The 12,176-nt window shown below is 37.8% G+C and overlaps 2 protein-coding genes across 3 annotated transcripts; one reads left to right on the top strand and one right to left on the bottom strand.

Annotated features, from left to right (window-relative positions):
- Positions 1-279: 279 nt before the first annotated feature.
- LOC107036285 (protein phosphatase methylesterase 1) lies at positions 280-5,484 on the top strand. Of its 2 annotated transcripts, none has more exons than XM_015254146.2 (6): positions 280-1,026; positions 1,152-1,344; positions 1,440-1,549; positions 2,410-3,062; positions 3,684-3,854; positions 4,929-5,484. In XM_015254146.2, exons 1-5 carry the CDS (start codon positions 956-958, stop codon positions 3,833-3,835), a joined length of 1,179 nt encoding a protein of 392 aa, XP_015109632.1. In that variant the 5' UTR covers positions 280-955; the 3' UTR covers positions 3,836-3,854; positions 4,929-5,484. The 2 variants fall into 2 exon arrangements, 1 of the variants encoding a protein (XP_015109632.1); XR_001460779.2 differs by having other exon boundaries at positions 281-1,026; positions 3,684-3,895.
- Positions 4,210-10,387, bottom strand: LOC107036284 (kelch-like protein 5). The gene is made up of 10 exons (XM_015254125.1): positions 10,012-10,387; positions 9,125-9,286; positions 8,737-9,050; positions 8,167-8,262; positions 7,903-8,092; positions 7,561-7,785; positions 6,374-6,536; positions 6,069-6,281; positions 5,108-5,279; positions 4,210-4,987 (listed from the first exon to the last, which is right to left on the bottom strand). The coding sequence occupies exons 1-10, from the start codon at positions 10,223-10,225 to the stop codon at positions 4,925-4,927; spliced, it is 1,812 nt and encodes a 603-aa protein (XP_015109611.1). The 5' UTR covers positions 10,226-10,387; the 3' UTR covers positions 4,210-4,924.
- Positions 10,388-12,176: the final 1,789 nt, after the last annotated feature.

Here is a 12,176-nt window from a genome sequence, read left to right as displayed (position 1 = left end):
TAATTTCGCGGTCCGACAAAATACGCGAAGGTTCGGGCCGGACGATGAAACTTATGCTACTCGATAAATTTTTCGACGCAGAATCCGAATCTGTTTGTTAGAAAGCACTCAAACGTATGGTGACTGAGAAAAAATGTTAAAGTCGGAAAAATGAGCGAAATCGATCAAATTCAAAAAATAAAAAATCAATGAATTTTCTGTCTATTGAGCCCGCGCCTTTTAAAACTCATAGTAGTCTCCCCTTAAGAACCCAGGGCTCTTCATTTCAGTACCATGATCCTGAATTTCAGTATCGTCGTGCTGAAAGCCAGAAACTTTTTTCTCTGTGGATCCATCCAGCCGGATATGTTCGAATTACATAGAAATAAGAAGAGAAGAATTACGTCATCACGGATGGTACGAGATGGCACGTTAACATCGGCATTGGGTGATGAGTTTGTTTTCAATTTTTTTGTCCCCACGTCTTCGAGGTTTTTATACTCCCCTTCAAAATGGAATATTCTAACGAGTTATTTTGCGGTGCCATTGTTACGTGCGGATAATTAATGCGCTGAGTTGAGTTTATCCAACGAAGGGACGTGATTTTTTCTCGTTACGTGCCAACGGCGTTTATGCCGCGAGATCTAATCGAGAATAATTCGTCCATTCAAGGAAATAGCTCGTTTTACCTGTGAGAGTGATAATCAGTTGACTGGAGAATTGAATCGAATTTTCCCGCTGGAGTCACGAGGATGAGAAGTTCGATGATGCACCGCGTTACGTCGGCGAGTCGCTGCCCCCTGGAATCCTCCAATCCAAACTCATCCGGAATCAATCGACCGAGCCGTCAAAACATTCAATCATTTGTTTATAGCCGAGGAGTGATGCCAAGTGGATATTTTTGAAAACAATTACATTACCGTGAATTTATTATTGTGAACAAAGACATCTAGGTGACATATTGAATTGTAGAGACATGTCAGCACTCCAGAAGTCAATTTTGAAGTCGAAACTTCCGCCGTCTGGACTGAATTTCGCCACTGGGAGGTTAGAAAATTATGTAGTGTCATTGAAATGTCAAATTGTGACAGAAATGAGATTTTTTCGCCAATTGTTGAGAGTCGAAAAATTGAAAATCACAGGAAAAATGTTAAATTGTACGGGAATTCCAGGTCTTGCAAGGCCAGAGCTCTGCAACGAAAGCGGGATTATGATCCGGTTCAGTGGACACCGTATTTCAGTGAATCTAAGGACATTGTTGTCGGGGATAATACATTTCACTATTATATTACCGGGGATGAAGGGCCGACGCTTGTTCTTTTGCACGGTGGGGGATACAGTGCCCTCACCTGGGCTGAATTCACCGTAAGTTAATTGGACTTTGAAGCTCTTTATTTAAGGACTCTTCGTCCCTGAATTGAAAACATTCCTTGGAATGACTAATATTCATCATTCCCCAGAAATCGATTACATCGATGATTGTCTGTCGAGTCCTAGCGATCGACTTGAGGGGACACGGTGACACGCATACAACGAATGATGAAGATTTATCTGCAGAAACATTAGCCACGTGAGTGATAAAGAGCTGAATTGTTATATTAATTTTTTCTATTTTGAGAAATCGCGAACAATCAAGAAATAATTGTACGAACAGCCTGCACTATGACGTCAAACAGAAGTGCAGACATTTTCAATCATCCACACTTATTGATCTTTATTGGAAATGGGAAATTAAATGAAATAAAATGCAGTGAATTCAAATCTAATTTCTGTTCTTTGTTAAAAGTGCACGAGGAAGAAACGTCTGTACTGTACGAACTGCTCCAGCAGACTAAAAACCAGTCATAAAGACCAAAGTGAATATCGTCATATCGTCACCTAAAGACAACAATCTCTAATAATCAATTATTCAATATTGTTTTTTTACACAATTCGTCGCGAGTTCATTCAAGAACTGCCAGTGGCCATTGCCCAAGGGCCTCTGGTATTTCCATTTTACTTACATAAAAACCTGTAATAACACAAAGTGTGAATGTGGAGTGAGAATTTCATGCTTCATTGAAAGAGAAAGATTCGTGTCTAATGGTTTTCATCGAATTTGCATCACAAAATTCCTGAAAATGCCCATTATCATTCTAAAACTGTTCAATGCTCTTTTCTCTACCAGCAATATGAATTTATTCAACGAATGCAGATTTTATCATAAGGCATACAAAACGTTACACGAAAATAGTTCACAGCTCCTTCAGAGTGTGATAACTACTTAGAAAAGTGTAACCTACTGGTTATAAATTTCTGTGGCTTTAAATTTTCTAAAGTACCCAGCTTGTCCATTCGTTATTTGAACGACTGTCTGAAGACAATGATTAGTTAATCTGTTTCAGATTAACTAATAACAGTTACAGAATAATGAATCGTTCATTGTAATAGAGATGTTGCTGCAGTGATTGAAGCAGTAACGGAAAACAACCCCGTGGTCTTAGTGGGCCACAGTATGGGTGGTGCAGTGGCTGTGAGAGCAGCCCCTCTTCTCAAGAATTTAACTGGTGTCACTGTAATCGACGTAGTCGAAGGAACAGCTATGGAAGCATTGACATCAATGCAGAGTTTCCTGAGGTCGAGACCTTCGAATTTCTCGTCAATGCCACAGGCCATCGAGTGGTGTGTCCGCAGTGGTCAGATACGAAACGTTCTGTCAGCTAAAATCTCCGTCCCCGGACAGATAAAGAATACTCAAACAAACAAACTGGCGACTCATGATATAGAAGAGTTCCTGTTGTCGAATCATCACACGGACGATCATGCTGCTATTGCGATAGAGAGGGAGGACGTCATCCCTGAGGATGCCAGTGAAGAGGATGGTAAAGACGAAGTGAAGCACGAGGCACCAGTGTCGAAGCCACCGGAGAGCCCCAGTAGTAAGAAGTATGGCTGGAGGATAAACTTAGCTAAGACTGAGAAATACTGGACAGGGTGGTTCAAGGGGCTGTCCTCGGCGTTTTTAGATGTTCCTGCTCCAAAATTATTACTCCTCGCTGGGATTGACAGATTAGATCGAGATCTTACTGTGGGACAAATGCAGGGTAAGTACTAAGTGCAAATGATGTTACATAATATCCAGGCAAAATATATTTGCAGATATTGACAACAATTCGGGTAATAAGATGGTGGATTGCATCAATTACAGTACAGTACAATGGAGATTATATTTTTCTTAGGGATTCAATGAGGGAATATCTTGTCGGTTAACGTAGAGAGTGGGGATGTCAAAATATCTGAAGAATGGTTACAAAATTCAAGAAATTCGTTCGCAGGATTGCATGCGCTGTTAAAGTTATTGCTGTAATTCCCGGTACACTTATTGGAAATTTCGATCACATTATTTCGGAATTGAAAATACAAATTTAAAGGCAAAATCGATGGAAACTGTGAATTTTAGTTCAATTAGTCCATGAAAATTAATAATTCAATTCAGTTAATTGAAAATTTAATGTTATTTGCATCTGAATACTGATGTTTTCATTGAAAATTCAGGAAAGTTGGGGGATTCTAGTCTACCTGCGACCAAATAGAGTTTAATGCCACTCCCCCCGACAATTTCTAGTCAACAGCCCATGGAAATTATTTATTTTGTTCCATTCTTTTCCGAATCAAAGTATGAAGATAAATGGGGCAGAATGCGTCAATTTTTCATTTTAACGCAGGTAAATTCCAAATGCAAGTACTGCCTGCCTGTGGCCATGCTGTCCACGAAGATGTCCCAGATAAAGTGGCCGAAGCAATTGCGACATTTATGGTCAGGAATAAATTTGCTGAGCCAGCCTCTGATTTCCACCGCACATTTCCGGCATGTTAACTGATGATTGTCTCCACAGGTATTCGAAAAATAGGGATTTACGAAGAAATCATAAACTAGGTATTTATTACCTTTCGAACTATATAATTTTCTTATTACCTGATAGATTACAGCTTGGAACATTTCATTAGTACACGATAAAATTAAAATTCCTTAAATTAAATCACACTGAGAGTACAACACTCATTGAATTATTGAGAGTACAAAAATAGGATGTGAAAATGACGAGTATCACATTTTAGGAATACAAAGGAACAATTAAAACGAGTCTATTTAAATTGACACTTAATATTATTCAATTCCTCGATTGCGACAATATCAGGGAATTTCCACAGGCATTTGAAAAATAGGAGTTGAAAAAAAGGAAAATGAGGTGTTTATTATCTTCTTAAATATATAATTTTCTTACTATCTAATGAATTACAGCTTGGAACATTTCATTAATATACGATGTCCTTAGCTTAAACACACTGAAGAGTACAACACTCACTGAATATTGAGAGTACAAAAATAGCATGTGAAAATCACCAGTATCACATTTTAGGAATACAAGATGACAATTAAAACTAGTACAATTTAGGCTGATACTTAATATTACGAAAATTCACAGGCATTCAAAAAATCGGGGTTAACAAAGAATGAAAAATGAGATGTTTATTATCTCTTCAAATATATAATTTTCTTATCAGATTACGGCTCGGAACATTTAATTAATATATCCGTAACTTAAAGCACACTGAGAGTACAAAAATAGCATGTGAAAATCACGAGTATCACATTTTAGGAATACAAGATGACAATTAAAACTAGTACATTTAAGCAGACACTTAATATTATCAAATTCCTCGATTGCGACGATATGACGGAATTTTTGTTGAACGAATAAATTAGTTTGACGAATTTTCGGAACAATACTGAGCCGTCGACCACTTTCAGTCTTCATATCAATACGATTGGAGAGACCAATCGAGATTTCTCCACTCGTTCTTCAGGAATATTACTTTGTTTTCACTTTCACTGGAACTTTTGATTATGCTTACGTATACGAGCGCCTGGAGACTCCTGAGATTCATCGTCTCTCTTTTTTTTTCAGCCAATGGGGTCTTTCAGCGTGACACATGGCCCAGCTCTTCCTGCCCTGAGAGGCGCGACCTACAAAAATAGAACATGAAAAAACTCTACTCAAGTAACAATTCTAAAGCTCAATAAAACAGGGGCTTTGTCAATTCATTTGACATTCCTGACATTCAAAAAAGATAAATGTGTACTCACTTGGTGCCACTCATTCAGAATGGGATCGTATGCTTCAACGAGAGTGAGATATTGTTGTCCATCGTATCCACCTACTGCTAACAATTGATCTCCCAGGAGACAAACACCCACTGCATCTCTGGCTACACTCATTGGTGCTACCATGGTCCACGTGTCAGTTTTTGGATCATACCTTCAAAAACAAACAGAACTCATTGTTGAAAGTTGGTGAAGTGATATAAGAGGACCAGTAAATTGGACTTTAGAACAGAAAAATTGATTTCAGTTTTGAAATGTTTTAAAAAACTACACTGAGTACTTGATTTTCATTACATTTGTCGGTCAATATGTTCAAATTTACATTATTAGAAAAATAAAAAGAGCATGGAAATTTTTAATTAATTGAAATTTATTTGAATTTTCATAATTTGTATAAATTTTTATGGAGTATTGTCCCATCAAATTGTGTATTTTCAACGAGGAAATTACTTCAAATTTCAGTGGAACTGTCACTAGATAAAAAATTCGAAGAAGTGTACCGGAAATTTTTTACTAATGGATATTGAATTCGATTTGGAGGAGAAAAATCATGGAATTCCAAATTTTTGCGCAGTAAGAAGAAGAAATTTCCTTAACTTGAGTTTTCAATCAAAGCATGAATATCCAGTATCAATATCACTACAATAAATTTACCTAAATTTCTCTGATTTCTATTAATTTCTTTGAATAATTAAACTCAAATTTAATTAATTGTTTACTGAAATTGTGAATTCTTTAGGACAAGATTTGGAATTTCAATCGAACTGTTTCTCTATAGAAAAATCCACAAAGTAAATTGTCAGCAACCTACATCAGACTTCAATCAAAGACTCATCTGTTCTCGAGTTAAGTTGAAATTCCGTTTAATCCCATCATAACTGACTAATCAAGCTGCAAAGGATAATAAAAAGTAAGACTAGATGATGTCAACAACAAAAATTACCGCTCAACACTGTCATATCTGCAGGCAGTGGAGCCCCTGGCAGCTGCGTCGTATCCCCCAAGTGCATAGAGACATCCGTTGGCAACACCAACGCCGACCCCACCACGTCTCTGTGACATTGATGCACAGCTAGTCCACTTATTCGTATGTGGATCGTAACAATCCACAGTGTTCAGGCACGAGTTCGTGTCCCTTCCACCAACTGCATACAATCTATTTTGAAATTGACAAAGAAAAACACATTTAGCCCGGATCCGAGATGCAATGAACCATCAAGAGTGAGGGAATTTCCCCGTGAAAAATACTTGTCATTGAGCACCGCGACGCCTACAGTGGACCTCGGGCCGGGCATTGGAGCGATGTAGCTCCACTCCTGCGTATTTGGATCCCATCTCTCTACTGTCTGCAAGAAACTCCAGCCATCGTGACCACCAACTGCGTAGAGTGGCCCACCGAGAACTGCAACACCTGTGGACAATAAAAAATTATAAATTACGTGTGACCCGTGACTTCAGAATCACAAGAGCAATCAATTCAATTCCAAATTCATCTAATTTATCCATTGGAATAGTTCCAACTAACACCAGAGTGAATATTCAATCGATTTCTTCAAATTTACAATATTTTTGAATAATTAAAATCAGAACGAAGGCAGCTGAATACGTAGAAATAACTAACGCAGCGTCATGAATATTTCAATATCCATTAAAATGAGAAATAAAGAAAAAGACCTAATCCATGACTAAAATTCATAGATTGTGTTGGAGCCACAATTTTATGCAACATCTCCAGACAATAAAAATTTATAAATTACGTATGACCCGTAACTTCAGAATCACGAGAGCAATCAATTCAATTCCAAATTTATCTAATTTATCCATTGGAATAGTTCCAAATAACAACAGTATCTACGTTATGAGGAGTTCATTTGTGAATAATCAATCGATTCCTTCAAATTTACTATATTTCTGAATAATAAAAATTGGAACGAAGGCAACTAAATACGTACAAATAACTAACGCAGCATTATGAATATTCCAATATCCATTAAAATGAGAAATAAAAGGAAAAGACCTAATCCATTTCTAAAATTCATAGATTCTGTGTGACCCATAAATTAATTTATGAATATTCAATCAATTCCTTCGAAATTTCTATATTTTTAAATAATTCAATTCAAAATGAAAGCAACGGTGTACATTAAAACCCCAGCGTCACAATGAATATTTAGTATGTGACCCCTAACTTTAGAGCCTATGATATCAATCAATTCAATTCCAAATTTATCGAATTTATTTATTGGAATAGTTCCAATGTGTCTGCATTGAGACACACGTTTACGGGTATATCGTGAATATTCAACGAATTCCTTCGAAATGACTGCATTTCTCAATAATTGAATTCAGAACAAAGACAACAATGTATTCCAGAGCCGACGCGTCACCCCGAATATTAAAATATCCGTTCAAAAAGGAATGAACAAAAAAAATACCTAGTCCATGACGATGAGTGTTCATGGGTGGCAGGCTGCTCCACTTTAAAGTAGAAAAATCCAGTCTCTCGACACTACTCATGGTCTTCAAGCCATCCCTCCCTCCAGCAATAATCAATCTCGATCCAACAACAGCAGCTCCGAATTGCAAACGACGGCCATTCAGACTAGCCAAGTACTTCCATGCATTATCACACAGGGAGAAAGCGTCAATGGAAGTGGCGCCTTAGAAATAATACAGAATATAATAAAAACTCTCGAAACATCAATCTTTCGTAAAAGTATATTACTAGAATCGTGGAGAAAACAGTTTTCTTAGACTATTATTTTCGCATTTTCCACCTTTGTTGTCGTCCATTCCCCCCACGGCGAGCAGTTGTCCCACAGTCGCTTTTCTCGGTCTAGTCCTGCATGTCTGGAGCAGTGGACGTCTCTCGGGGAGCAGATGGTACTTCAGGGCCTCCATCACCAATTCCTGAGCTCGTTTCTCGTCCTTGAATATCTCGTTGCCGTCAATGTTATCAGCTATGAACTATTCAGTACGTAAAATATGTCTGTCATTCTTTTTCTATTGTTTTTCATGATAATGAGCTTGGGAGTACTCACGACTGGTGATAACAGGGGCAATCTGACCAATCCCAACAGCCTGCTGGCGTCTTTACGACGAATCTCGAGGTCATGCTCCAACCAACTGATCAATGCCTGCGAATGGAACGAATTCAATGACGATTTTATGAGACGTAATAAGTTGACTCATATGAAATACTCCTGTAGGTTTTTTTGAGATGATTCTGTGGGAATACCAACATTTTTTTGTGAATTCTCACAATAAAAAAGTCTGGCAGTTATAAAATTCATTAATTTTTTGTAGAAAACATTGCATGGAAAATTGTATAGTGAAAGCAGTTTAGAAAAGCAATTGTTAATTCAATTAATACGATTTTTCCAGTTTTCTCATACTTAAGTTATTATGAAATTCTATTGGTTCGATCACTGACTGCATTCTACAAGTGATTCTCCCTTTAAATTTTCGTCCTCCACGATGAAAATTCATATTACTTTTTCTAAAGAAACTACGATTTTGTAGAAACTTTTCCATTGCATCTACAGGAATTTCTAAAGCCCAAAAATTGTCCTGAAATTCTCCCCTGGAATTCAGTAAGTTAATCGTCTCACTCGAAAAACAATCTCCTCCGAAGGGATATTGAGATCATCAGACTCGATCAACTTGGCAACATCATCTGCCGAAAGCAACAGGAATTCCTGATTTTTCATCACTTCCATGAAATGTTCAGTTGTGTAGGTGTGTGCGACGTTTAATAGATGGGAGCAGCCCTGGGTGTCAGCGAACATGCGTATCCCAAGGCAATTGCTTGGGTGCAGTTGTTTTATGAGGAACTGACAGCAGGCTTTCACCACTGCGTCGATTTGGAGGAGGCTGGCGGTTGCCAGGAGGGTCTCCACACAGTCCTCTCGAAGTTCAATGCAGCCTGACGTAGAAAAATTTCAATATCGTTATCATTCTCTCTTTTACTGCCGGGGGGACAGGCCTGGGTGGTTTTACCTGTGTAACAGTATTGAATGAGCGCCCACAACGCATCCGGATCAACTTCCCTTAATTCCACTTCAGTCTGACCAGATTCCCTCAGAGAACTCGTGAACATCGCTGAGAAGTACTCGGATCCTGCACTGAGGACTAAACGATGCGCTGGAAATCGTTTTTCTCCTGGAAGTAGTCAGTGCAGTATTGAAGGGAGAGTGGAATTTCATGGGCACTTTAGTTGTAATTTTCAGGAGAGCGGCATTGAATTAAATTTAAGCTGTGAAAAATCACGAAATTTCAAATACCACTGAAAATCCAATGGAATCCCAAATTTCTTGGGCAGCAGGAAGACGAAAATTTTCCAATTTACTTGAATGTCCAATCAAAACATGAATGTTCATTTCCAAATTTTCAATGAATGGAAACTTCACGATTTTTATAAATTTCATGGAATAATTGAACTGGAATTTACATTTTCCGTTGATTTTCCATCGAATTGTAAATTTGAACAGAAACAAAAAGATACGAATTCCTCACTTAATTGATTTTTCAATCAAAAAATGAATAATCAGTATTGATATACCCTGAATTCATTATTAATTAAAAATTTGAAAGTACATCCTTCTCAATTTTCCTGATCTCTAATAATTTCCGTCATATAATGAATCTGAAAATTAAAGTTTCCATTGATTTTTCCTTCAAATTGAATTTTCAATAACTTTCATTATATGACAGCTAATGACGAAATTCCTTGAAATTTCAGGGGAACTGTCACATGATAAAACTTTCAAAACGTATGCAGATATTTCAGTTAAAAATTTTTAACAGCGTGGTAATTCAATTTCAAACGGTTTAATTGCTTTGACCTTCTTCCGCGTGTTCATTCATAAAAAAACAGAGGTACTGACCTGCAATGAGGACGACATCGGTCAACAGTTGCTGGTGCAAATATTCCTCCATGCACTTCAAACTGTTCTCCGCATGCTTAGCAACACGGAAATTTTCATCCTGAGATGAGGATGCAGTGGAAATTAGACTGGAGATACTCTGCTCGCTGGTAGTTGCATCTTTCTTCGGCAAATGCAACTCCTGCTCGCCTTTGTTCAGTTCTATATGCTTCATTGTAATTATTCTCGATCAGGAAGAGTGGAAATTCGAGGGAAAGCTTGATCGAGGAATAATGGAAATTTACGATGTGGAGGACGTCATTGTTAGCGAAAGTGAGAGGATTTGTTTGAGGAAAAACAGTGAGTTTATTCCAGTTTGACAGATCGAACGCCACTTGTCGCATCAAAGCGTAAACTGATCATCCCTTCCATCTGCACAGTTCGATGAAATAAAGGGGAGGTGGAGAGGCAGGCTAGCCAGGGGATTGGGAAGTGAAAATTACCAACTAAACGAGTGGAAACGTTCCTGAAGATCGTGGGTGTTACTAGATTTAAAATTTTCTGCAATTATTCATTGTTTTTCTTTTTTGTAAAAAATGGTTTTGAATATGATGATTAGTCGCTTTAGATTCTCGAGGGAATATTCAAATTTTCATTGCATTCATAGATAAAAAATTTCATGAATGTTATTAATGGCATAGTTATCCAGAAAATTTAAAGACATGTTGGAGAAAATTAAAGGAATATTCATTTAATTGTGATTTTGCGACGTTTTGCTAATTATTTTAGCTTCATCAGGCTCTCGGAAAAGGTTTGACAGTCAGGTGTATTTATTTATTTGAAGCTAAAATCAATTTTCACTTCACGTATGCAAAAATTTCACAGAAAATCTAGCGAATTCGCTAGACAATTCAATTGAATTTCCGTTGAACTTTCCTCGGCTAAAGTTTCCTCTTTTCTTCGTTTAATTCTCTTAATGAAAAGAAAAGAAAAATAGAATGAGAAACACCTGCAAAATTTGAGCCGAGGAAATTCTATAGAAAATTATTTTTCTGTTGAACATTGCAATAGAATTGGCCAAAAACTAATAAAAATTTCAGTAGAAATCCAATTGAATTGCCCAGCGAATTCGCTAGGCTTTTCAACTGCATTTTTTCGGGCGTATTTAAATGATAAAATTCAAAATTTTCCTTACAAACTGAAGTTAATAATAAAGAATAAAAAAAGAAGACGATAATGAATAACTTGTACCTATATTTACCACAATGTTTTTATATCGCGTGATTTTTATCTACTTTGAAGACCCGAAATGCCCCATCCGAAGACGTAACTGATGGCTCCAACGAAAGTGCAGTCATTCGATTTCTCGAGAAAATGCAAACTACTTTCTATAGGTATTCATATCATCGCCTGTTTCCCCGACTATTAACGACGTGCATCAGTTAGTTAACCTGTGCGATTCTCCCTTCGTGCAGGATTATCATTGGTATCCTATTAGTAACGACTGTCGCGTGCATTAAACCGAACGAGAAGAGTGCATTGATCCCCGAAAAGCCGGAGAAGTTGAGTTCCAAGAACCGACATGGTCGCACTACCTTTGTCAAAGCGATTCTCTCGAATCCAAAGCTGTCTCCGACTCACGTACTAGCTGAAAAATTAGCGAAAGAAGCTTTGAGGTCCACGAGGACGCAGCAGGCACTGAAGAAACTAACGGAAATCGGATCCCCAGTGGACAAACGGAGCGTGAAAAGAGCTGATCACCAGAGACTCCGTCATAAGAAGCGCAAACGGAAGAAACACAGGCACAGACCTGGGGGTCGACGACATCATCATCGTCACAGAAATGCACGGAGACGTCGACTGGGGAAACAGGTGGGTAAAGCCGTCGATTGGGGGAGCGGGACAAAATTGGACAAAATGAACGTTTTTGTTGTTTTTCGAAACGGTCATTACTCAGAAATAAATTGGTTTATTGAGTTCAGTGTAGGCTTATCGCAAAGAGGAAGAGTTGTACACGAAGAGACAAGGTGCAGAAGAATTATCTAGAAAATCGCGGCAAATTTTACTACACGAAAGGTAATCGTGAAGCGAAATTGTAATTCAATAGAAAATACTTTTTGCGGATATCTTACGATTCGTTCGTTTGTGGTGTGCAGTAAAGTTTTGTGGTGGTGTTACATTATGCC

The sequence above is a fragment of the Diachasma alloeum genome, unplaced genomic scaffold (genome assembly GCF_001412515.2).
Source record: "Diachasma alloeum isolate Michigan unplaced genomic scaffold, Dall2.0 Dall_scaffold_00176, whole genome shotgun sequence".
Lineage (NCBI taxonomy): Eukaryota > Metazoa > Arthropoda > Insecta > Hymenoptera > Braconidae > Diachasma > Diachasma alloeum.
Note: the sequence above shows the minus strand (reverse complement) of the source record. Positions and strands in the feature narration are given on the sequence as shown.

Bases quoted from the DNA above. Each gene is read 5' to 3' on its own strand.
- LOC107036284 (XM_015254125.1), bottom strand. From the start codon at position 10,225: ATGAAGCATATAGAACTGAACAAAGGCGAGCAGGAGTTGCATTTGCCG. The intron at 8,093-8,166 runs GTGAGTACTCCC...CGTACTGAATAG, and splicing joins TGCCCCTGTTATCACCAGTC to TTCATAGCTGATAACATTGA. The intron at 4,988-5,107 runs GTGAGTACACAT...CTATTTTTGTAG, and splicing joins TTCTGAATGAGTGGCACCAA to GTCGCGCCTCTCAGGGCAGG.
- LOC107036285 (XM_015254146.2), top strand. From the start codon at position 956: ATGTCAGCACTCCAGAAGTCAATTTTGAAGTCGAAACTTCCGCCGTCT. The intron at 1,027-1,151 runs GTTAGAAAATTA...CGGGAATTCCAG, and splicing joins CTGAATTTCGCCACTGGGAG to GTCTTGCAAGGCCAGAGCTC. The intron at 1,345-1,439 runs GTAAGTTAATTG...ATCATTCCCCAG, and splicing joins TCACCTGGGCTGAATTCACC to AAATCGATTACATCGATGAT.